The sequence below is a fragment of the Aythya fuligula genome, chromosome 29 (genome assembly GCF_009819795.1).
Source record: "Aythya fuligula isolate bAytFul2 chromosome 29, bAytFul2.pri, whole genome shotgun sequence".
NCBI classification, from domain to species: Eukaryota; Metazoa; Chordata; class Aves; order Anseriformes; family Anatidae; genus Aythya; species Aythya fuligula.
The window spans coordinates 306,946-330,741 of NC_045587.1; the positions used below are offsets into that span (position 1 = coordinate 306,946).

Consider the following 23,796-nt stretch of genomic DNA (forward strand, 5'->3'; position numbering starts at 1 on the left):
TCTGTGGCCTCCACAAAGGACCTTGACTTGAGCACACATGCCTGGGGTGTCACCACAGCCCAACAAGATAAAAAGAGCACGGGCACCATCCCTGCTCAACAGCATTTTCCTGCAAGGCAGCAGGGAGAGGAAAAAGGAAAAGGCATCTTCCCACTTTCCTCCTGCTTCATCCTGCCCTGTGGAGGAAAAGGCTCTTTGCAAAGAATGGGGCAAAACAGAGAGCCCTGGGGATGTAAAAGGGAGGAAAGCAGATGAAGCTGGCTGCTCCCACAACCATACAGTGTATGTGAAGTCCTGGGTTTTAAGAGCTCCCTCATATGAATTTATAATATAATATAATTTATATGAAGCCTGGCTTCATATAATTTATATGAAGCCAGGGGACAAGAAGGTGGCATTTCTGCCATTTGCTGGATGGGTGCTGCAGCCTCCAGACTGATGACAGAACCAAAGCAAAAATAAAAAAAAATAAAAATGCAAAACTGGAGCAAAACCTTTTCCTAAGCCTTAGCCCAGCTGCTCAGGTGATTTCCACGCTCCCTGCCATGGAGGGCATCCCTCTTGTACCAATAAGAGACATAAGAGTGAATCAAGGACCCCAAACCAGACCAAAAACCTGGCAGTGACGAAGAAGAAAGCGGAGAATGCGTCAAAAATAACAGAAAAAAATTTCGTACATTCGGAGTTTATATTTGGAAAAAAAGGGAAAGGGGAGGGGGGGGGGGTTAGATATAAAAAAAATAGATAGCACTGAATGATGAAGCGGTAGCCGTCCCTCTACCACTACAAAACCGCAACAACACACGCGTGTACACACGGAGGCTGAACAACACCGAACTCCCACGGACTGCAATGTGCACCTCAGTTTGCTGGTCTAGAGATACTGAATGCCTGAAGCACACCAAGGATAACAGGAAATGTCTTGAAAATGGCTTTAATGGGAATCCTGCTACTCGGAGGAGAAAACCAGGGAGGGCTTGTGCTCACTTGTTTCCTTTCCTCCATGTGAAACAGCGGTTTGTCCTCGCTTCTGCGCTGGCTCATCCCTGAGTCACGTTCTCACTCCTCTCCTTCAAAGCCAAGATCCCTAAAGAGGAAAACTGGGAAAAAAAAAAAAAAAAAAGAGAGACCATCCCCAAGGAGAGGACCAGTCAGCATGCATAGACTCACAGAACAGAATCACAGAATTGTCTAGGCTGGAAAAGACCTGCAGGATCACCAAGTACAACCATCACCCTGCCCTACCAAGTCCCATCACTAAAACACACCCCTCAGTGCTGCATCCACACCTCTGAAATACTCCGTCACATGCACCGTGCAATCCTTTTACCTCTTTCCTCCTCGGATTCAGAGTTTTTCTGTGTTCATGGTAAGAGCCTTCCATACGGTTGTTTTCGACATTTCATCTGAGATGTTAATCTCAGAGGGGTCAGTCCTGCAATACATATTTTAGATAGCAATCACTGTGCTAACAGGAACCAAAGCCACCAACTGCATCAGCAAGGAGAATGGGGTGACCCAAAGCACTGAAGACCAGCACAAGCATGTGAGGTTTCACTGGTGATGAGTCTGGGAAAGCAAGCTTGAATGCTGTAGAGCAACAGCTCCGTGCAATTCTCTTGCAAGTGTTTAGCCGTGGCCTGGCCTCCCACTGCTGGCACAGGTCATGCCTGCAACTCTTCATTTCTAAGCACGAGGATCTCCAGATGCTGCAGACACACTGATGATGGGGTCAAGCATGAGTCGTGCAGTTACTCTGCTCAGAGCCCTGCGATCCCTTCCTGCAGCTCTGCCCAGAAACCTGATTTTCACACAAAGCTGACCGTTGGGTTCTAAGGGATGCTCAGCAAAGATGCAAGCAGAGCAAGTTGTGCCAAACCCCTACAAACTACTCTTGCTGGGGGTCCTGGCACTTGGTGGGGCTTTACCTGTCACTGTTGTTCTGCTTTGGGACATCCAGGTAGCTGGTCTTCACCAGGTTCAGCTGGACTGAATTTGCAGCAGCGGCTTCCATCATCTTCTGAGACTCCTGGCATCAAAGGGACAAATCACCTGTTCTGCCTTTGAGCAAAGGGCAGATAAACTAAAACCCCATACAGCCATCATGTGCTGCCCCCTCCTTCTGATTCCTGTCAGTTTTAGCTGTTGGTGGAGCAGGATAAAAAACTTCCACTGCAAACATTTTTGGAGGTTAAACACCCACTATGAGAAAATATTTGAAATACATAATAATAATAATAATAACAACAAACAACAACTTTCTTTGAAAAGACATTTTAAAATTCTATGTCTGTTCTAGTGGTAAGCTCACTGCTAACTTGGGGAAAAAAAGTGGTTGCGATGTGGGATCCAGGCTACTGGGATCTCCTTCTGTTTAGTTCTGATCTTTCCCAACTTTTAACAAACGGCTGCGATAGAAATGGGCAACCTCACAACTCCAGGGATATGTCCAACCCCACGCACATAGTAATCACAGAATCACAGAATCACAGAATTTTCTAGGTTGGAAGAGACCTCAAGGTCATCGAGTTCAACCTCCAACCTAACGCTAACAGCCCTCCACTAAACCATATCCCTAAGCTCTACATCTAAACGTCTTTTGAAGACTTCCAGGGATGGTGACTCCACCACTTCCCTGGGCAGTAAGTGTTACCTCTTCTTCTTTGGCTTCATTTTTGGCATCATCCAACTTCTTCTTCTTGCTTTCTGGCATAAGGTCATCCAGCCAGCTGAGCTCTCGCTTTGAGAAGCAGAAATCCATGACTTTCCGGACAAAAACGAGAGCCAAAACCTTCACGGAAAAAAAAAAAAAAGGGAAGATGCAGTGAGGCCAGAGGCAGTGCTACACCCCGCTGCAAACATCCCACTGAGAAGCAACTCCTACCATCATGGGAAAGACGATGGCAGCCCGGGACGCCTTGATGACCCAGAGCAGGACGAGGCAGGTCAGCTGGATCAGGGTGAAGAGATGCACCTTCCGCAAGGGCACGTGCCGCAGGTAGATGAAATCTGGCTGGTGTTTCGCCGGCATCCCGAACAGCTTCAAGCGATCGAAGAACTGCAGAATAACAGGGAGAAGTTGCCACCTTGGGGCTGCAGAATGGTGCTGGCCTGGCTGAAATCTGTAGGGATTTTTCAGGCTCTCAGTTACAATGAGGAAGCGTTGATCCCACCACCTTCCTCCTGGGAGCTGCACCCGTTTTCCCTTAGCTCTGTCTGTAAACCAGCTTGCCCACCAGCAGAGCTGTCCACCAAATTGCAGTTACTCCTAATTATTCTATAATTATCATTTCTTCGCTCCCCCAGCAAGGATTTCCAGCAGTGGGAGAAATTTCCTCCCATTTGCACTGAATTCCCCCATTTTCACATCACTGAACGCTGGCCTGCCCTAATACCATGAAACAGCACTGAACCTGCCTGGTCCTCCATGCCCCACAGACCTCTTGGGCCTCCACCGATTTCTTTGTTATACAAAATATTTTCATTGCTTGCTTTTGAAGAGGCTTTTCCCAAGCCACTGACTATCAGATTTTTTTTTTTTTTTTTCTGCTTCTATTAAGAGGAAATAGCAGGGAGCAGACATGCTGCATGCTATGAAAGTCCACACCTGGATTCCTCTGAGCGATGATACACCCATGTAGAGAAAGACACCGTACAGCACAGGCATTGGTATAAACTGCAAAGAGAAGACAGTAATTCTAAATAAAATAATTACATTTTCAAATAAATTTAAATTTAATTTCATTTAAATTTCAAATTTAATTGCATTTTCATTACCACTTCATTCTACAGGCACTACAGAAAGTTTCCTAAAGCTTTCCAGTTTCCACAGGGTTGGAGATGCTTTAAATTTTATCCATTAGACATTTTGTGCATTTGCCTGTGAGTTCTCTGCTTTAGGCTGAACTTTTGAGCTACATTTCATCGAAATAATCCTATTTTCCAGAAAGGTTGGAGGAAAATAGGTGATTTCACCCATGCTACCATATGCTGCGTTCTGAGATGGCAGAAAACCAGTTCTACATATTTGTGTGGCAACACACAAATGCAACGTGCCTCCTTTTAGCCTAGAGATGAGATTACTTTGTGGGAGGAACGTGCAAAGGATGACTGCAGCATGTTTAGCTATGGGAATGGCAGTTCTGAGGCATTTGGGGTGCAAACTGCAATCAATTAGCTTGCTGCCTGATTGAAAGAGAGCAGATGTAGTGGTCTGGATAGGCTAGATTGTAGCCCATAAACACAGGCAAGCCCAAAAAATAAAGCAGTGATGCGGCTTGATGCCCTCAAGCACACCAGACCAAGGTCTGCAGGGCTGGAAAGCCTAATGGGAGCTGGTTCCCACCATGGGGCATGCCCCAAGGTTTAGGATCACCTCCTCCTGTACCCCACAGCTACTCAGGCCTAGAGAGAAAGGACTGGTTTTGGTTTTGTATAATCTCCAAAAAATACAAATAAAAAATCAAGGCTGTTGGGTGTTTTGCATTTTCCTCCTACCTTTAATACAGTGGTCAAGAAGACGGAGCAGCCCATGAGCACAAAGATCATCAAGCCAGTGACTCTCTGCTCTCGTATCCCCAAAAACCTGGGTTGTTCTCCCGGAGCTGAGCAGCCAGACTCAAGTTTGAGGCTATTCACGTGGGTGATGGACAGGACGGTTGCAGCCACAAACCACGGCAGGCCCATGACAGAGCACACCCCGAGCATCACAGCCACCATGAAAAGGTCCAGGTGGTACCCGCATCCTTTCTGCGGGAGTGAAACAAGAATCAGAGCACCCCACGGCACAAGAGCAAGGACAGTGTGGACAGCCCAAACCCTGCTGGAGCTGAAGTCAATTTTTACAAAATTAAAAAAAAAAAAAAAATAACTAAGGATGTATCCACTCTTTGAACAAGCACTTTGCACGAAAATCTGGCCAGACAAAGTAATTTGTGGCTTTTTTTTTTTGTACAACTCCTACCTCTTCAAGAAATACTGACTTTTTTTTCCATTCATAAAAAAGTCACACTTGCAAGCAAGATGTGACTCTGAGTTATCCCTGGCAGCGCATCAAAACGATTCATTCCCCCAAGCATCTGCTGACATTTTAAAACAAAAAAGCTCTTCTGTATTGCTCTAAGGTTAATTTGCTGCTCTGAAAGATTCCTTGTCCAACTTCCCCTGTCTTTTGCACCCTGTGTCGTCACCAATGCAGGAGAGCACCCGTCAAGCAGAGTTCCATTGTCCCAAGCCAATTTGCAAATTTGCTTCTGCAAAGCACTTGGAAAAGGAGCTTCTCCCCACACCTGCAGCCCAGAGTGGGTTGGGGATGGAGTCACCTCTTGCAGCCCCTTACCTTCAGCCTGTGCTCCTTCCTGTTCACGATAACAGCGGTGATCTGCTGGTCCATGAAGATCAAGATGGTGCAGAGCAGGGCTGGGATGAGTGCAGCCAGCACCGTCCACCAAGGGTTGGGTCCTATGGGGCTGATGAGCCACCCACGGTCATCTCTGGTGGGCTGTGACAAAGCAGGGACGGCAGCTTCATCTCCCAGCCCAGACACTTCGCTGGCTTTCATTTTCCCCTCCATCACCTCAAGGTGTCCCCATGGGCACAAGGTGAGGCCAGCTGTGCCAAGACACCCCATTACCTTGAACATATGGGGGACGTGGAGCTTCGGTGAGGGGATCCCAATCAGGAAGTCAATGAGCACCATGACGACGATGGTGAGGAAAACAGCAAAGTCACTTATGGTGGACCGTACCTGTGGCAAGAAAGCAGAGCAGAAAGGGTCATGGCACGAGACAGACAAATTAGGGACGTCAGCAGCATCACAGCTGGTTAACAAAATCCCACCACTCTGAGGACATGCAGCCAAACCCCTTGGTTAGAAACTGTTGCTGTGTTTGTCCCTGTAAGATCTGGTGTCCGACTTAAAAGAAAACAGTTTAATTAGGGGGAAAGGTTTGGGGTTTTTTTAACTGCCTTTTTTTTTTTTTAATTAAAATATTTGGAAACAGACACCTGCCACTACAGCCACTCTCACAGCTGCAATGGGAATAAGGCACTGAGGCATATTTGTTCCCTGTAAGGAAGAAATAATCTCTTTTTCTACAACAGCTTCTCATTGGAATCAGCTTTTCCCTAATGCAAAGATGGTAAGGGGAGGAAAAAAAATACAGACAAACAAACCAAACACAAACAACCTCTGGAGGACCTGATTTCCCACTGCCTGAGTGCAAATTTGCTCCGGGACAGGTCATAAGGTAGGTGGGATCACTGTTCCACCATCTTCTACCTACTCTGGTTGGGAAATAGCGGCTGGTTTTAAACATCTTCAAGGAGCTTGACAGGACAAAGGTGGAGAAGAAGAGGATGCAGGACCAGAAGAGGACATTGGGCGTGTAGGGGCCGTTGTGTCCACAGGCGGGTCCGTGAAATTCTCCATGCAAATGTCGACATTCCTGGAGAAACAGAGCATCAGGACACAACGGCAGTGCACATGCTGCAGGGAAACCTTGGATAACTGGGGGAAGGGTTAAGGATTTGGGTCCAAGATCCACGATTTTGTACCTACTGCTGCCAAGGGAGATGTATATTTAATGAGCAGCAGCAGCAGCTTAACGAGTGACACGTCAAACTACACGGAGGGGAAATGCAGAGATGTGATGGGACACCATGCCACAGGCCCATGGCACATCCTCCACCTGAACAGGAGGTAACTGTGGCTGAAAAAGACACCACAGGGGAAGGACACATCCAGAAGAGGACGCTGGAAACTCTTGGGGATAGAGAAAGAGGGAGCAGGGAAGGAGGGCTATGACCACCGTGGTAGGAAAGACACAAATTGTCCCTTCCCAGGGGAGGACTCACAGAATCTGGCCAAAAGGGGCTGAAGATGTCCATGAGAGCCTCCATCCTATGCCTGGGCTCTGCTTCCAGCACCAGCAGCCCGGGAGGCTGCTCAGACATGCAAATTTATGCACGTACTTACAGACAGCGCTGAATAAGAAACCGGGGCCTGGAGTTATTAAGGACCAATTAAAGAACCAATTACTACCTTCAAGCATGAACTTAAGTCCTCCAGCATCTACAACATTCAAACCACCCACTTAACCTCGCTCCCAGCCAGAAGTACTGTCCTGCAGAGGGCTGAGGATGACAGTTATCACCCACGATGCTGGTAACAAGGCGGACTCCCCATCCCAGGGCAGACCACGCGTCTTGCACTTAAGGACTGATTTTTCAGAGCAGCCCCAGCACGGTTTGAAGCATGCCATCACCCGGAGGGCGCAGAGTTTCGCACCACATCAGCGCCCACGGGAGGGTGCTTGCAGGGACGCGCACACCCCGCGGCACAAGGAAGCGGCAGCCAGGGACTTACGGTCACCGTGAGGTTTCCCCAGGCGATGGCAGACACGTTGATCTTGTTGCTCTCCCAAAAGCGCAGGGTCTCGTTGCTGGGATGGGTCGGCGCCTCACACTTACAGCTGGGAGGAGAAAAGCCAAGGGCAAGGGTAAGGCGACGGAGGTGCAGCCCTAAGCTCCTGCCGAGGAGCGTTTTAGGCCAAAAAACCCACTAGTAGATGGTGAGGAAGTCAAGCTTGCTGTGCATGTGCACAGGGTAGGTCTCTCCCAGGCAGATCAGCTTCTCCAGAGCCTCGTAGATGAAGATGATGCAGATGAGGGCAGCGAAGGCTTCTTCGGTGAAGCGGGTGATGTAGCACACCAAGCAGCTGGCATCCGTGGCCACCAGCACCACGCAGAGGAAGGCGGTCCACAGCCCTATGCACGTCCTCAGGGAGAGGTAGGAGAGTGCATAGTCCCTGGGAAAACAAAATAAAGCAAAGGGTGGGAAGCCCAGCAGGAAGCTCCAAGACGTGCCATCCTTCGGGGAAAATCCGGAGCTGTTTTGGAACATGTCGAGCCTGTGGATGGTGAACGCGGTTTCCATGTACTACTACAGACAGCCTCGGGGCTGCAGTGCAGGGTGTGGGCCCACAAGAGGAGAGGCCCATTAGATAATTATCATTATTTAGCAATTATGCTGTGTTAACGCCTTGGAGGCTAATTGAGGTCAGGTGCTTACTGGGGAAGGCGCTGTTCTCACCCATCACCCCATGCCCGAGCACAGAAACCAGCTGGCTTGGCACCCAGGCACTTGCTACCAGCACGGTGGGGCTTAATAATAGAAGTGACTAATTACAGCAAGGGTGGTTAATCAAAGTCATCACAACAAAGGGCTGTCATGGAAAATATGCATTTCACATGAAAAGCCCCTACTTTCTCAATAATATCATCAAAACTCAAAATGTTTCAGCAAAAAGGAAAACTATTTGGATATTTGGGCAACATATATTTATTCCCACTTCCAGCAAAAAGCAGGCTAAAAAGTGCTTAGCTTTGTGCTGGGAGCAAAGTAAATCTTCCTACTCCCAAACCAGCGTGATTTGTCTCCTTTCCCTCATGCATCCCATCTTGGTCATCCTCATTCTTGTGGTTTCTCCTCCTCATGCTTCGATTTAACTCTGCAAACCCTTTAGTCCTCCAGAGGCCAATTGCTCTTGCACCATCACTAACGAAAGCAGGAGCACACACTGTACACGACACAGAAATTAATTTCAATCTTACAACCACCTCTATGAAAAATAACCAAAAAAAAAAAACCACATCTTTTTGCTATCACTGCACCTCCTTACTTGCAGAACTTGTAGAGGATCTTCTCAAACACGAGGACAGGGCCGGTGCTGCCGAGAATGGTGAGAGGTTGGCCGGCAAAGAGGGAATAGACCACACCAGTCATGGATGCGCCCAGTAATGACTCCATGGCACTCTGGCCAGGGAAGAGAGAAGCAAATAAATCATGTGAGCAGAGCTGCAGCAAAGACTTTTTCATAGAACAGGTTGGAAAAAGACTTTCAAGATCATCAAGTCCAACCATCAACGTGACCTGATGAGTCCCATCACTAACCCACATCCCTCAGTTCCACATCCATGCACATTTCTTAAATACCCCTCCGTGCTACCCCACGGAGGAGAGGTACTCACTATGTGGCCGTCGGTCGCCTCCCCCAGCAGCCCCCCGAAGGTGATGACAGGGGACATGCAGGCACAGTAGAGGAAGAGGAAGGATGCCAGACACTGCAGGCTCAGAGCATCCCGAAAGTCACTCCAGAACCATGGGACTTTTCGCTTCACATCCAGGATCAGACCTCCAAAGAGCCTGGAGGAAGGACAAAGAAATAGGCTGTTGTCCTGGCAGACCACAGTGAATTTTCTTTGCTGCAGAAGGGCAATCATGAGCACAGAGTATCTTCCATTGCTAAAAAACAGTGTCTTTCTCCCAGTTTACACCCAGTAGGAACTGGGACACACACAAAAAACACCCTCCAACAACAAAAAAGAGCTAACCTGACACCCCATCCTCTGTTATTGCAACAGCCCCACACGTGCAACGATGCTGTGGCTCAGCCCAGCTGCCCCAGGCCCCCCAGCTGCCTGGCCCAGGGACCCAAGTAGGTAACGCGGAGCCCCTTTACTGCAGCAACTAACCCCAGAAAACACTAGAAGGGAAGGTGCATGCTCAGTTTTTAGAGGCAAAAAAAATGATAACATTAAAGCTCACACCTTCCCGTTCGCTCTAATTCAGGGCCACTGTGTTTTTCTGGCTTTCTATGAGAAGCACTGTCATCAAGAAGTCCCGGCGTCTTCCTTTTTTTCTGTCAAAAAGGAAACAGAGATACGTATTTCTTTGTAAGCCTCCTGCCCGTCCCCCTCACACCTCCCTCCACCACGGCACCCACCTGTGAAGGGAGATTTTTGGGGGGCTCGATTCGGATCGATGGATCCCACTCTCCCGGCGGCAAGACCGTGACCTGATCCAGGAACTCGTCGATGCCAGCCACAAGGTCTGCCCGGTTCTTGGCTTTATAGGCAACGTCATGGAAAACCTGTCGACAGGAGACAACAGCTCGGATGTCCTAACCAGTGCAATAAGCTCTTAGCTAAACGCAAGATAATTTCCCCCAAATTTCGTCAAAAGGAACAATCTGATGCGTTTGTGGCCATCTCCTCCACAGGGATCCCGTCCCTCACAGCACTCCACAGCTTTTTGCTTAAAAAGGAGAGGTTTTGCTGGCCCTGGCAATGCCTGGACAGCATGTTGGGGATCCCAGGGAGAAGGAGAAGGATGAGGTGCAGGTCCCAGGTGGGATTTCAGGCTCTGGGACATGGGGTGATGTAGAGCCAAGTGTTTGCTTTGGAAGCAAACAAGGGGTGGGTTATCTGGAGAGCTGTGGACAGCTGGGAAAGCAAATGTGCTTCTTCACTACAGTGCAGAAGGGGAGAGAGGAAGATAACTAAAAAAGACCCAGAGATCTCTCTTATCTCATCACACCTCATCCGTCATGAGAGTAGCCATGGATCTGCCAATCTCGTGGTACTGATGGGCTTTTCCTTCTGGTCCCAGCAAAATAAACAGGAACCTGGGCAAGAAAAACAGAAGGAGAGAGAAGAACATGCCCTTGCTTAGAGAGCGCTCAGAGAAATTGCCAGGAGCACCCAGCCCAGAATGCAGCTTGAGATGGGGAATGCACGCTCACCGCCTCCGGCAATGAATATGAAATTCATCAAAACTTGCTAACTGGATTTTTGGGCTGACTCTCATTAAAGATAGCCAATGCATTTTTTTTTAATGTTTGGGTTGATGTTCATTAAAATTGAGGAATGCATTTAAAAGCTGCGGTAGGGAAGGGAGAAGCAAAGGTGAGGAGTGACAGATGTGGGAAATGTGCTTGTGGAGTCGCTCCTGCTGGCCCCATTTCCTTGGGATGAAATTTGATGTTTTGTTTGTTGTTTTTTTTTTTGTTGTTGTTATTTCTAAATAAAAACCTTGGGCATTCGGACCTGGTTGGGATGGGAACTTCTGTCATGCCTGAGAGGAGGACCGCCGGGGTCAGGCGGGCAAATGCCATGATGGGCTGGTGAAGGAAATCCAGCTCTCCTACGAGCACGTTTGCTGCTTCAGCCCCAATAGGAATTTTCTTCATGAAGTGCAGCTCAGCCTGGACACAACAAGCGATTTTCAGGCAATTACCCCAAAATGAAAGCCCACAGCAATCTGCTGCATGTTCTGCAGCCAAGTTTGCAAGAGCAAAGCCAGCCCTAAAGGCATAAGAAAGCTCCAGGTATCTCACCTTGCTTAAATCCATTGGGCTGGTGTCATGGTTCACCCCATTTTTAGCTTCTATGGTGGTGGGAGGAGTATGGGGGGTGAGTGTTTGGGCTGGCAGGAAAAAGAAAGACACTCAGAAAGACAGACAAGGAGCAACTGGGACGCTTCTCCTCAGTCAGGGCAAGTCTAATGGGGCCAAAGCCCTGCAGAAACCTTCACCTGGTGCCAAAGCCCCGCAGAAGCTTTCACCTGGTGCCAGACCCTGCAGAAACCCTCTCCCGGTGCCAAAGCCCTGCAGGAGCCCTCACCTGGCTTGTCGAGGGGGTGCAGGTCTGGCTGCCTCTTGCTCACGTCGGCAAACGAGCGGACAATGGGGAGGAGGTTGTTTCTCTTCTTCTCGTTCTGATGGTGGTGCTTCTTCAGGAGGACTTCTCGGACTTTCTCCCGCATGCTCTCGTCAAATTCGCTGGACTGGTTTTGCTGGTCCAGGATCATATCTGAGGGTGGAAAGGGAAATGAAGCCACCAAAGGAGAAACCCCCAAATCCCGGGGGGAATGCGGGAGAGCCTAGCATAGGCACAGCCCTGCTTAGTGAGACATTTTAATACAGTTGAGTCTTTGCAATGAAAGCAAGAATTTTCTTTTGCTAAAACCCATCATCAAAGTGCTTATTCATCACTCAGCTAAGATCATTATTTCTCATTCTAAATAATGCAATTTCCTTGCCCGATCTGGCCTTTCTGTATTACTCCACACATTTAACCAAATTATAAGCAATCTATAGCGCAGACTTTCCCTGAGTTCCCCTGGCCAATTGACTGTAATTTGCTGAGCCCAGGGAGAAATGTGCTAAGAATGGCGCTGACTTCACCAGCTCTTGAAAAGGTTGAATGGAGACCTGCCAGTCAAGGATAATTTCTCCAAAGCTGTTTTTTCAATTAACTTCAATTATCTTCCCCACAGAAACACACTGCTTGGTCATCTGCCAGATAAACTCTGCCTTTAAAGCTCCTAAATCCTGGATGTTAAGGCAAAAGAAAAAAAGAAAAAAAAAAGAATGAGAGGAAATGGCTTGTAATATATAGTTTATTTAAAGAGGTTCAGCTCTCAGACAGACTCTGTATTTCTAAGAGCAGACTGCTAAGCCCTTGTGCACACTCCCTTTTTGGCTCGAGAACATTCTCTAATTGTTTCTGTAGCCCCACAGATTGCTTTCAAAAGGATCCCCTATCGGAAGGAAAAGCTGGTGCGACTGCCACACGCTCAGGCTGCAGCCGGGCCGAGGCAGCACAGTCCCGCACCCAAAAAAATCCTTCCAGACTCAAAAAAGCAATGGGATTTCTGGAAGAGAGGACGTGCCACTGGGTGAGGTTTGGGTCAGAGGCAGGCGGGTGCTACCTGCAATCTCCTCGGTGCTGTTGGCGCACATGTCCAGCAGCACCGTGCCTTTGATGATGCAGTTCCTCAGCTCGAAGAGGCTGTGCAAGGAGAGCGTGGCCACGTAGGGCTTGCTCCAGCGCTCGCCGCCGTCTTCCACGTCCTCCTCAAACTTCAGCCACCTGCAGACATCACCCAGCATCAGCCCCATTGCAAGAAAATAGCCCCGCTCGGCAAGCCCTGCTTTAACAGAGCTGAGGGGTGGCAGGAGGAGAAAGTTCCTCACATCGGCACCCCAAGCTGCAAGCTTCGTGCCCTGGCAAGCAGAGCCCGTGCGTGCTGCCAGCACGGGGACTGCTCTCCCAGCTGCAGGACGGGATTTACCTCGCCGTTTCCTTCCACTCTGCATCTTCACGCTCCTTCACGCAGATCTCGTCCAGCTCGGTGAATAAGTCGTGGGGGACGTGCTGCTCATCCTCCTCGGTGCTGAGGATGAACTGCACCCGCTGGGACGGGGTGTCTGGCAGAAGACAAAGCCGCGTCCCATTACTGGGCCTGAACTGTGCAGTGAGCATTGGACCAGCACCAGTTCAGCCCTGAACACTGGGGCTGGTCCCTGTGCCCTGCATCTGCCCAGGCTGGGCATGCGCACAGCCGTGGGAAGCATCTCTTCCACCTCCCCATAAGGAGGGGCTGCCTGACTTCCCCACATTTCCATTTTTAAAGCCAGAATCATTAAGGAAGGCAAGCCTAAATTTGCTACGCATTTAACTGCCTAAACAAACAAACGAACAAACAAATCCTGGGAGAAGTTTGGAAAAAGAGGGCCTTGCTAAATAACGCAGTTTTCCCTCAAAATAGCAGCTAGCCACTCAAACCAGCCACACTTGCCCAGGAGACATTTAGCAAATGTGGGACTTACAGTGGTAGCCCTGGTCCTCAGGGGCTGCCCCCTTGGCCCGCTCCCGTTTCCGATGCTTCTGGCTGCGGGGCCGGTGGTGCCGGTGGCTCTGCCTCACCAGGGGCATCTGCACACCCACGTACAGGGTCCGGTGGCCTGTGGGAAAGCAGCATTGGCATCACTTTTGTCAGCACGATGACAGTCAGTGCTCATCCTTTCTTCAGAGACTATCTTACTTCGGCTTTGCAACAACAGACCAAACAAAGCGACGGCTCCGGGTTATCTAAAATGCCCCCGAAGCATTGAACCTTTTCCCAAACTTCTGCTTCGCCTGGACAGCACTCAGACTTGCTCATTAAGCGGACACCAAATGTAATTATTTTTAAAATCTCTGTATGGCGCAAGGCGGCGGGAGGAGATCAGATCAACCCCATGATAATGAGCTCCGGAACAATAAGGGAAAAAAAAACTGCAGCCCTGTGTCTGCAGCCGTCAAATTATTCTCCTGACCTCGCCAAGCCAGGAGCAGCCTCGGCGAGAAAACGAGCCGTGAATCATCTCACCCCGTGGCTGCAGCTCACGCCGTGGCCTCTGCAGGGGCTTTTTCCCTCCGTTTTAAAAGTTACAGGAAAATCATAAAAAACAACTGTGCTCCTTGATGAAGAGGCACGGCAGGTTTTGCTGCAAGCACCGAGCAAGGGATGGCTTAGGGGCTACAGGCAATGGGAAAATGACCTGGGCTGGGGGTCAGCAGGGGCTCGGCAGGGTCTCACCTTCCAGCTCCTCCTTCTCATAGTGAATATTGACAACGTTGCTTGTTCCCCCCTGGTCGACCACCGCCTCTTCATCAGGTCTCTGTTGGGCAAGGAGAAGAAGGTCAATGGGGCTGGGGACACGGAGCTCCCGTACATCCTCCCAGCTGATCTAATGTGGGCTTGCAGGAGGCAGCCCCGCAGCCAGAGGCCAAATAAAACAGCTCACAGGACTGCTTATTTTTTGTAAGAATTGAAGGTGGAAGTATTTGCTGCAGGGAGAGAGGGCAGAGCATTTCAGACCCACACCCCTCAAAAAAAACAAACAACACCCCTCCCGCCTTGTTTGTGCAGCTCCTTTGCAACTTTCAAGAATAAATAAATAAACAGAATTTTCCAAATCGTGGGAAAAAAAAAAAAAAAAAAAAAAGCACTTTGCACGGCAGTGATTTTCAGTCTGAAAATACCAGTTGGCTACATGCTGCTGTGCTGGAGATACCTGCAGGACTCACTAGATGGCAGCTGGCCACAGGACATCGCCTATGCATTGCCCAAATGAGTGCCCTTGAGTTTTCGCTGGTTTCCAAATTATTCTGTTATTAAAGGCACAAGGGGGCTGTCAAAGGCTGGGGAGGATTGAATCGCCGAGGTTCACGTTCACAAGCCCCCTGCTGACATCACAGCAACCAAAAGCTTTTTGTCTGTTCAAACCCAAAAATAAATATCTGTGGGTTTTGTTTGTTTGGTTGGTTTGGTTTGTTTTTGTTCTTTTTTTGGGGGGGGGAGAAGGGTATTTTTTTGTTTGTTTGTTTGTTTGTTTTGATTTTGAGCACCCAGTTGCTTGGTTCCTGAAAGTCTGAACAAGAGTGAGAACTGGGGAAACCGGCTGAGCTCTTCTATGAAACTCAAGAAGCAAGAGGTTCACCATCCACTCAGAAACAGCCCGAACCAGCCCAAATTCTGCAATGTTCAAGCAAAACACAAAATGCCACATTCGCCTGTGCTGCCCGTTGTAGCAATAAGGACACAGCAACCTCGAGGACTTGTTCAATAAATAAGTAAATTATAAATAAATAAATAAATCGCTCCTTATCGCTTAAGCTGCTGACACTAATCTGAAATCTGCCCTTTTTCCCCCAGAACAGTGTTCCCTCCTGGCCAAAGCAGCACGCTGGTGGCGCCCACGCACGCCGGTGGCTGCGTTATCACGCGCTGGTGGCTTTGCCATCCTCCGCCCGGTGACAGCCTCTGCCACCCTCCGTCCCCTCTTAGCAACGCGTCCGGCTCCCCCCGGTCCGGGTTGCAGAAAAACAACCTCGGGAGAAGCGTGGGGTGAAAGGCCTTCGGGAAATCACCTCAAATTTGCAAGCCTGAGTGGGCCCTGTCGGGAGGCAGAACAAACAGAGCGACCTGCGGGCCGCAGTTTCCAGAGGCTGGCAGAAAGCTGTCTGCTCCCTCACAAAACCTTTTGCCCCCATGGACCCAACAGGTGATGCCAAACCTACCCCCGGACCTCTCGCCCCGGTGCCAACCATCTCCTCCTGGCATGCCGGCTCTGGTTTTTGGGGAGTTTTCACGTTTTTGGGTGGGAGGCGCCTCTCGGCCGAGGCCTCACCATCCTACCTGCAGCTCATCCAGAAGAGTCACGTCCAGCCTGCGCTCCCGTTCGGCCTCACGTTGGTCACCGGCTTTCCATTGAGCCTTTGGGCCATGCATGGGGCCCGATTCTCCCGGGACATCCGAGCGGATCCCGCGCCTTCTCGCCAGGAGGGCCCCAGCACCACGGGCGTCACCAGAGGCACAAACACCAACGGCCCTTCCAGAACCAGAACCCCCAGGCAGATCCCGGCAGGTATTTAAACCCTCACACCCCGAGACTGGGAGATGCCAACAAAACTCCTGTTCCCACCAACGCTCGCACCACTACCACACCACCAGCCCCTGGGGCTGCTGCGAAATTCAGCTCTCGCATCCTATGTGGCCGGAGATACCTCAGCCAAGCGGCTGACAAAATTCCCTTGGGGGTTAGGATTTGGCTGAGCCAAGGGCATCCGTGCCCAAAGCGCTCCCAGTTGAAGCCCATCTGTTAATATGTCTGGAAAAAGGAGCAGCAAGTTTGTGGACGTGCTGAAGGTCATCGGAGAGCGTTTGCCCATTGTCAGCGCAGCCAAAGCTCGTGCTGAAATCAAGGGACAGGACGAACCCGGCTCCTCTTCGAGCAAAAACTGTTCCCGATGGAGTAAACAGAGTAAATGCCTTGTCCTGCTGGGGCAAGAGGCGTGTAACGTGCTTGGGTGTACGTAAAAGCATGAGCTGCTGAAATGCAAGTGAGGTGCAAACTGGTGGGAAAATAAATGCTGTGGGACAGTACTGATTTTTGTCAGCATTTCCTTCAAAAACCACAGCATTTCAAGAAGGTCTCGCTTTGGCATGGCCTCCTTTCAGGCTTCTATTAGTTAAAAATCCTTATTAGTCAAAGCAAGTCCCAGCATGGCACTGAAACACAGAGCTTCGAAATGGCTCTTGGAGTACATGAAAGAAAAAAAAAAACTCTTCCAAATTTTAAAATAAAGTCTATCTTCCAACAGTAGGATTTCCTACCATGCAAGGACACAGCAAGGCAGAGCCCCTTGCAAAGTGCACCCTTCCCTCCCCATGCTCCTGCTGGTTTCTTCTCCCCAAAACTTGCTGCCCTGCTTTCCCGAGGGGTGAAATCAGTTCCCGAGAAACCCTCACAAAGTGCAGGGCTGGGAGACGCATCCAGATAAGCAACGTTTTTACTCTTCTCGCTTCCCCTGCTCACATTGGCCAGCTGTCTCCAGCCCCACTTTATTTTCTGATCGGAGCTAATCCATCATTTCTATGATGCAAATTCGCTTGCTCTGATGAACTTCCTCCCCGGCGCCGCTCGGCACAAAGGTTAAGTGCCCAGCTTGCCCTGAAAGGTGACACGGGGTGTAAAATAACACGGAGAAGGAAGCTGACACCGAGGTCTAATCAGTTAAAATCCCATCATGACCCAAGCTCGAATCCCCGCTGCTTTTTTATTATTTAGTGTTAATGCTTAAAGAGCAAATACAAGCACAAACTGGACAAGTGGGCACCTCCCTCTGCCAAAAAGTCCCAGGTTCTGCTGGGTCTGTGGCAGGATGCTCTGAGCATCCCATCACCCTTCCCTGCCCATTGCAGCATCCCCAAAATCACTGCAAGCCTTGCACAGAGATGCTATCAAAGCCAATGGCCCTAATCAAAACTCTCTGGGACCCAGTTAGGGCACCTGAATGGGCCCCGCGGGGTTATCTCACTGGGGACACTGGAGGATTTAATGGTTTAGGAGAGCCATCGCAGTGTGGAGCCGTGGGACGGGACCGTGGGATGGGGCAGGGCAGGAAGGAGAGGACCCAGGACGGGCACCAGCCCTTGCAGACGCTTCGCCCTCCCTCTCTGTCCTTCTCCACCACTGACAGGCGCCTGGAAAACATCAAATCATCGAAAATGAGCCGGGAAAGGGGACGCTGAGCTTTGCAGGGCATGTCTGTGGGCTTCGGAGCAGCCAGAGTGGTTCCACTTCGCTATTTTCTAAGCAAAAAGCTCCGTCTGGCTGCTTCCTAGCTGGTTTTGTCGGGAAGCAATTATTGCTTGTAAAAATGAAATCAGAAATCACTGGAGCAAAGGAGGAAGGCTCGTTTTGACACAACTGCAGTGAACCCCTTAGTGCTGTGAGTTCAGCACACGCCTCTCCCCGTACCCACCTCAAAACTTCTCAAACTTATTGTTTTGCAGTGATTTTTTTTTTGACCCAGCAGGAGAGAGAGGGCTTTTGGAGTGCCCTGCCTGAGTTTACCTGCCCCAGTGCAACTCCTCTGGTTGAGAAAGAAAAGTCTTTCCCCAGGGAAACTCTGGTGTAATTGAGGACTGGAAAAAGCTCAAAGACGAGGGTCAGGTCTAGCTTGGAGCCCTCCTGGTGCTGAGGAGCACCACAAGCACCGTGTGAGCAGGCAAAGCTCGTGTCCCGTCCCCCTGGTCCCACCACGTGCCAGCAGGACTGGCCAGCAGCCATGGGAGGGATGGGGTCCCTGCAGCTCCATGAGCCACGCCAGCTGAATGGACTTAATGATGCCCCAAATGTAATTAACGAGGCTGATCCCTGTGTTACTGCAGGATGAGGATGCTGCCTGCATGGAGCCGAAGCAGGGAGGGAGCTGGGGGATGCTCCGGTAGTTTTCCCTTTGCCGCCTCCATCCCACTGTCCCCATCTCCCCGGGGGTGAGGGAAGGTGAATTAAATTCACCCCCCTTGTCTGCCACCCAGAGCTCCTCCAGCGGGGCCTGGCCCTGCAGGAGGACTCGGGGCCACCACTCGTGGGGCACGGGGTCCCAGGGGTGCTCAGCAGCGAGGGGACGGGCGCTGCAGGGGGGGCAGGAGGCGCTCCCCAGGGACCTCCTGGCCAGGATGATGCTAAAAGGGGGGTGGGAGGGGTGGGGGCCACCTCCCCGCTGCTCCCTGCCCACACCCCAACACCAGGCACTTGGGGGGGACAATGGCAGAGCCCCCCCTTGGCTGCGTGGCACGGGGACAGTGGCCTTTGTCCCCCTCCGACGGGCTGCGGCCTCAAAGGGGGGGTCACAGCCAGGTGTGGGGGGGGAGACAAGGCGTGTGGGAGATGCTGCCGGCTGGGGCGCCCCCTCACTAAACACCTGGTGCCCCCCCAGCCCCCCTGCTGCCTCACACCCCCCTCGCACCCACCTTGAGCACCCACTTGTGCCCCCCCCGCCCCCCCCTTTCGGCCTTGCAGATGCTTCGCAGCCTCCCCTCGCACCCCTTCAGCAGCCTGCCCCCCCCCGAGCCCCATTTTCCAGATGCCCCCCCCACCATTTACGGACTCCTCCTTTGCAGCCTGCTCCCCCCCCCCTCCTTGCAGACGCCCTCCCTCCCCCAACCCCCCCCCCCGAGCCCCCCCCTCCTCCCTCCGCCGGCAATGCCGCAGTGAGCAGCCACCGAGCATCCTCCGGCCGCACCGGGGGGGGGGGGGGTTGATGTGTGCCCCCCCCCCCCCAGGGCCGCTGCCCCCCACCTGGTAGCTGAGGATCCCATCGGGCTCGTTGCTGCCGGCGGGCATGGCTGGGCCGGGGTCGGGGCTGGAGGACGGGGGGGGGATGGAAAAGGAAAGGGGGGGGGGGGGTCCCGGGCTCCCCCCGCGGCTCGGGGGCCAGGGGGGGCCGCAGCCGGCTGCAGCCCCGGTGCCGCTCACACCGGCTCCACCATCTCCCAGAGCCGGGGCCAAACCCCGCCCAGGGCCGGGAGGAGGAGGAGGAGGAGGAGGAGGAAGGAGGAGGCAGGGCCGGGGCTGGGGGGGTCCCAGGGGGTGGGGGGCAGCGCCCGGTGAGGGCCCCGCGGCCTCGATCCGGGAACAGCCCCCCCCAGGTCCCCCCAGCACGGCCCCGGCCCCAGCCCCAGGAGCCCCTTCGGGGTCTTCGAGGTCTCCCTCCAGCCCCCCCCCAGCATCACCCCCCCAGCACCACCAGCAAGCCTCCTCCAGCATCACCCCCAGTCTCTCCCAGCATCACCCTCCCCCAGCATCACCCCCAGTCCTCCTCCATCACTCCCCCAGCATCACCCCCCCAGTATCACACCCCCCCCCCAAAGCATCACATCCCAGCATCACCCCCAAGCCCCCCAACAGGCATTTTGCAAAGTGCCAGCAAACGTTAAAATGCTGCTTTTCCCCCAGCCTTTTGGGGCTCAGCTGCTAGAACTTCACATCCTCTACAACCCCAAAAGCATTTCATATTTTCAAGAGAAACCAAGCACTAAAATACCCTCAAATGCTGCTCACGAGGGACCAGCCGCGAGGCTCGCCCTGCTGCAGGGATTGCCCCTCTTTCCCTTCCCATTAGCCCCATGTTTTTCCCCAGGAAAGGCCTGTGGCAAATCTTGCATTAAAGGCAAAAGCCCCTCCCAAATTCACCAGCCCAAGACATCGCTCTCAGTTTTCATACAGAAAACGCTTCAAATGACCGTGGTTTAAAGTTCTTTCATTGATTGGAAATGTATGTCCTGTGCTCCGTGTTCCTGTTTCAGACTCCCCGAATCCATGGCCAAACGAGACGGGATAAGGAAGCATTTCTCTTCCATTAATGAGAGATGACAACAGAGGGCTGGTCATTAATTAACAGCTGGTAACGATTTCCCGTTCCTGCTGGTGGCACAGGGGGGTCCTGCTGCAGGTTGTGGGGCGATGATCCCCCTTCCCCTTATTGCTGATGGCAATTCCAGGAACGAGGGAGAGGCTGGGGACAGCCACAGTCATCACAGAGCTTCTTTCCTTCAAGAATATTTGTTATCACTTTAGGAAATGTAAATATTTCGTAACATTTGTGGGTGTTCGTACAGAGTTCGGGGTGTGTGTGCACGCGTGTGTGTGTGTGCACGTGCATGGGTGCATGCACGTTGCCCCGGGCTCTCAGCCCCCTCTCCCTCCCCACATCCCAGGCTCCTCGAGGAGAAAACTCAACAAGTGAACATTTTCCACCCAAATCTGGTGTTCAGCTGCTTTTGGGCTGGCTTGGTTCTCTCTGGGAAGCACTGGGGTCACCTTCTTCAGCTGCTTCAAGCCTTGAAAACAAGAGCCGTGGGAGGATGCGCATATTCCTGTGCTTGCCCGACGCACACGCCCAGCAGCCAGAATTACAGCAGGTTTAATCCAGCACATCAAGCCTTGATTTTCCAATTTCCCCTTACTGGAAACTGCCATCATTCTGCTCCTGCCTTTTCAGAAATGACACCCACTGGAGCCCTGGTGAGCCGAACCTGGGGAAAAACAATAACACGCCGCCCACTCTCTGCAGCTAAAACAAACACCCTATACTTAAGGTTATTTAGGAAGCAGAGGCATGCTCATGCCAATGGAAAGTGTCGGATTAAAAAAAGAAGCTCCTGTGTCACCGTGGACCATCTGGCTGGGAGGGGGGTGACTAATTGCACCGCACAACGCGACATCTAAAAATATAACGAAGCCCGTCAAAGTCCACGCGGTGAAGTTAGTTGGTTGAATTTGGACAGCTCAAACGGCCTGAGTCACCAGGGATGGAGCGCAGGCGGAGCATCACGCCGAAATTTGGGGACGGGTGACCCCAAATGCGCCCAGTGTGATTTTTTGTGCCATTTCGGGCAATGCCACGCACAGACACACGCGTGGCTCATTTCAGAGCACAGCTCATGGAAACCAGTGTGCCACGACTGCTTTTACTCTTGAGAAAAGCCATCTGTGCCTGGGATTTTTAAATTAAATTTACTGGACTTGCTCGTAGAGCAGGAGGAACTGGGGTGGTTTTCTTCCTTCCGGCAAGTTTTGGATGGCTGTTACAATTTTATACCAAATAAATTTATGGCCCTTCTTGCTCTGGCTCTCTGTTTGAGCTGGTGCTTCCAGTAACTTAGCATGTTGGAAACAGATATATTCTTCCAGGTTCTAAACAAGAGCACAAAACACTATAAAGTCCTGCCACGATCTAATTAATTTGAGGAGCCATGGGATAAAACTTGGAGCTGGAGATGCAAATGGGGAGGTTGCACCGTGATGGGAGAAAACCCACTTTGACCTCCAGCCAAACAAGGGCCTGATCCTGCTCATGGAGCCACCCAAGCATCCGCATGAAGATGAACTGAGCTCCGAGCTGAGACTTCTCATAAAAAGCCAATGCTTTTCAAATGTCTCTATTTACAGAAAAAGTATTTCAACTTTTGTGGTTATGGAGAATTTTGAAAAATGTTCATTTCCCATTGAGTTACAGCTCCCCACATCCCCCACACACCTCCAGACCCTGGCACAGAAGCTGCTTTGATATCCACAACGCTCAAAAAGCCAAAACACACCCCGAGCCCCCAGCTGGCCCGTCAAGCAGGGCACAAGGGACGGGAGCACCAGTTTGGGAGCACGCCAGATTACTCGGAACAGGATTGCTGCCTGAGCTGACCCAGCAGCAGGATCTCATGAAGGTCCAGAGCCCATCGTGGTCGCGGTGCAAATACGCAGGTTTACAAGTGGAAAGTCCTACTTCATATGGGTTAAGACTTGCTTTAAATAGTCTGCTTGGGCTGCCGCATCCGAGGGGAAAATCGCCTGGCAAATGTCATAAGTCTGAGCGGGCTCAGAGGTGAGGACGTCACCTTGCCCGAGCGGAGCATCCTCCAGCATCCAGCCTGGTGTCCAGGACGTCTGCAGGGATGGGAAGGGAGAAGTGGTCAGCGGGAAGGGCAGAGGCAGCCTCTCTCAAGCCCCTAGTTGTGTCTCAGCCTCCACATCCCAGGGCTGACCATGCCGAAGTGCAGCCTCCCAAACCAACAGCAGGTTCTGTGCCCACAGGAGGGCTGGGCAGAGGGCTGCTGCCCTGGGCTGGAGTCTGGGGGAGCTCAAGTCTCGCCTCGCTCCATCCTCGCCCAAATCTGCCAGAGGATGCTGTCTCCTGAGCCTCCCCCATCACCCAACGCTTTCCCCTGAGTGCTACAATCACTACCCAAGCAAGAACATGAGAAAAGTGCTTTTGTAAGAAGCGAACTTGAGAGCATTTGTAATTTCCTTTTGTGCCATTATCATTTAAGTGCTGATAAGGCACATTAGGACTTTACCAGACAGACACCGCTTCCTCTTATTTCTTTCTTCTCCTCCTTCTTCTTAAAAAGAAACTAGCTTCTAAATAAAGCCCAGGCTGAAAATCAATAGCTTTCCCCATGAATGTATAGCCACAGAAGTCATGAAATAATTTTTAAGGGCCTCATTTGGGAAAAGAAATTAAAGGAAATGGGCTTGGCATTATGGGGACACTCACTGCCATTCCAGCACTGGTGTCCCGCCTATAGCACACTGCGAAGTCTTACCAGAACCTGATAAATCGGAGAATAAAGGAAATATTTAAGAACTCATTTAATTTGCAGATCCCAAGGAGGTCAATACAGGCCTTCCCAGACTGAATCAATCACCTCAAGGCTTCCTCAATGCCTCAGACAGAAGCAGGATGGATCACGGGAAAGGTTTCACTCATCAGGTGCTTGGCAGCCAGATCCCAGGGACTTTCATGGACCTAATTCCCCTCAAAACTGGATAACTGGGTGCCTAGAAGCCTTTTCAGGACATAACCATAAACCTCTACTCTGCCAGAGCTCCCCACGTTACACCCGGGCTGATGGAGAGGATGATGAAGATTGGCAGATGCTGTTGCACTGGGAAGAGCACGCAAAACTCCCAGACAAAAATCCCTGCCAGCCTCACCATTTACCTTCATGGGTCCTCGGATCTCTACTGGCACCTTTTCTTCAGCAGCCTGAGCACTTTCACTGGGAGCATCTTCCTTCTGAAGGGCTTCTGGGCCTTTGTAAAGGTCCAAGAGAGTCAGGAAGGAGTCCACAGCCTCGGCATTTGGTGCCTTGAACTCCTGCGGGCTGCAGCAAGCTCTCACTTCTTCCTCGGGGCTATTCATGATAGGAAGCATCCTACAGTTCTTCAGCCACGTGTCTAGATCCATCTTCTCACTTCTCTCTGCCTTGTTGCTGCCAAAAGCCACAGCAAGAGCTGCTCTGCCAGCCCCGCCGTCGAAGACGCTGCCGTTTGGGGC

General features: G+C 51.3%; 1 protein-coding gene across 1 annotated transcript; it reads right to left on the minus strand.

Annotated features, from left to right (window-relative positions):
- Window positions 1-701: 701 nt before the first annotated feature.
- Window positions 702-19,321, minus strand: SLC4A8 (solute carrier family 4 member 8). Its single transcript, XM_032204857.1, has 25 exons — window positions 19,260-19,321; window positions 14,207-14,288; window positions 13,455-13,589; window positions 12,917-13,052; window positions 12,554-12,714; window positions 11,464-11,652; window positions 11,178-11,266; window positions 10,888-11,045; window positions 10,379-10,466; window positions 9,786-9,932; window positions 9,610-9,701; window positions 9,031-9,205; window positions 8,682-8,815; window positions 7,563-7,808; window positions 7,367-7,472; window positions 6,285-6,446; window positions 5,633-5,746; window positions 5,339-5,500; window positions 4,498-4,749; window positions 3,608-3,676; window positions 2,885-3,058; window positions 2,654-2,791; window positions 1,929-2,029; window positions 1,331-1,435; window positions 702-1,100 (listed from the first exon to the last, which is right to left on the minus strand). Exons 1-24 carry the CDS (start codon window positions 19,302-19,304, stop codon window positions 1,348-1,350), a joined length of 3,243 nt encoding a protein of 1,080 aa, XP_032060748.1. The 5' UTR covers window positions 19,305-19,321; the 3' UTR covers window positions 702-1,100; window positions 1,331-1,347.
- Between the last annotated feature and the right edge of the window lie 4,475 nt (window positions 19,322-23,796).

Excerpts from the sequence above, each read along its gene's own strand:
- SLC4A8 (XM_032204857.1), bottom strand. The coding sequence starts at position 19,304 with ATGCCCGCCGGCAGCAACGAGCCCGATGGGATCCTCAGCTACCAG. Across the intron at positions 11,267-11,463 it reads GCACCCCCTCGACAAGCCAG|CCCAAACACTCACCCCCCAT; the intron begins GTGAGGGCTCCT and ends TTTTCCTGCCAG. Across the intron at positions 9,702-9,785 it reads CCAAAAATCTCCCTTCACAG|AAAAAAAGGAAGACGCCGGG; the intron begins GTGGGTGCCGTG and ends CCTTTTTGACAG.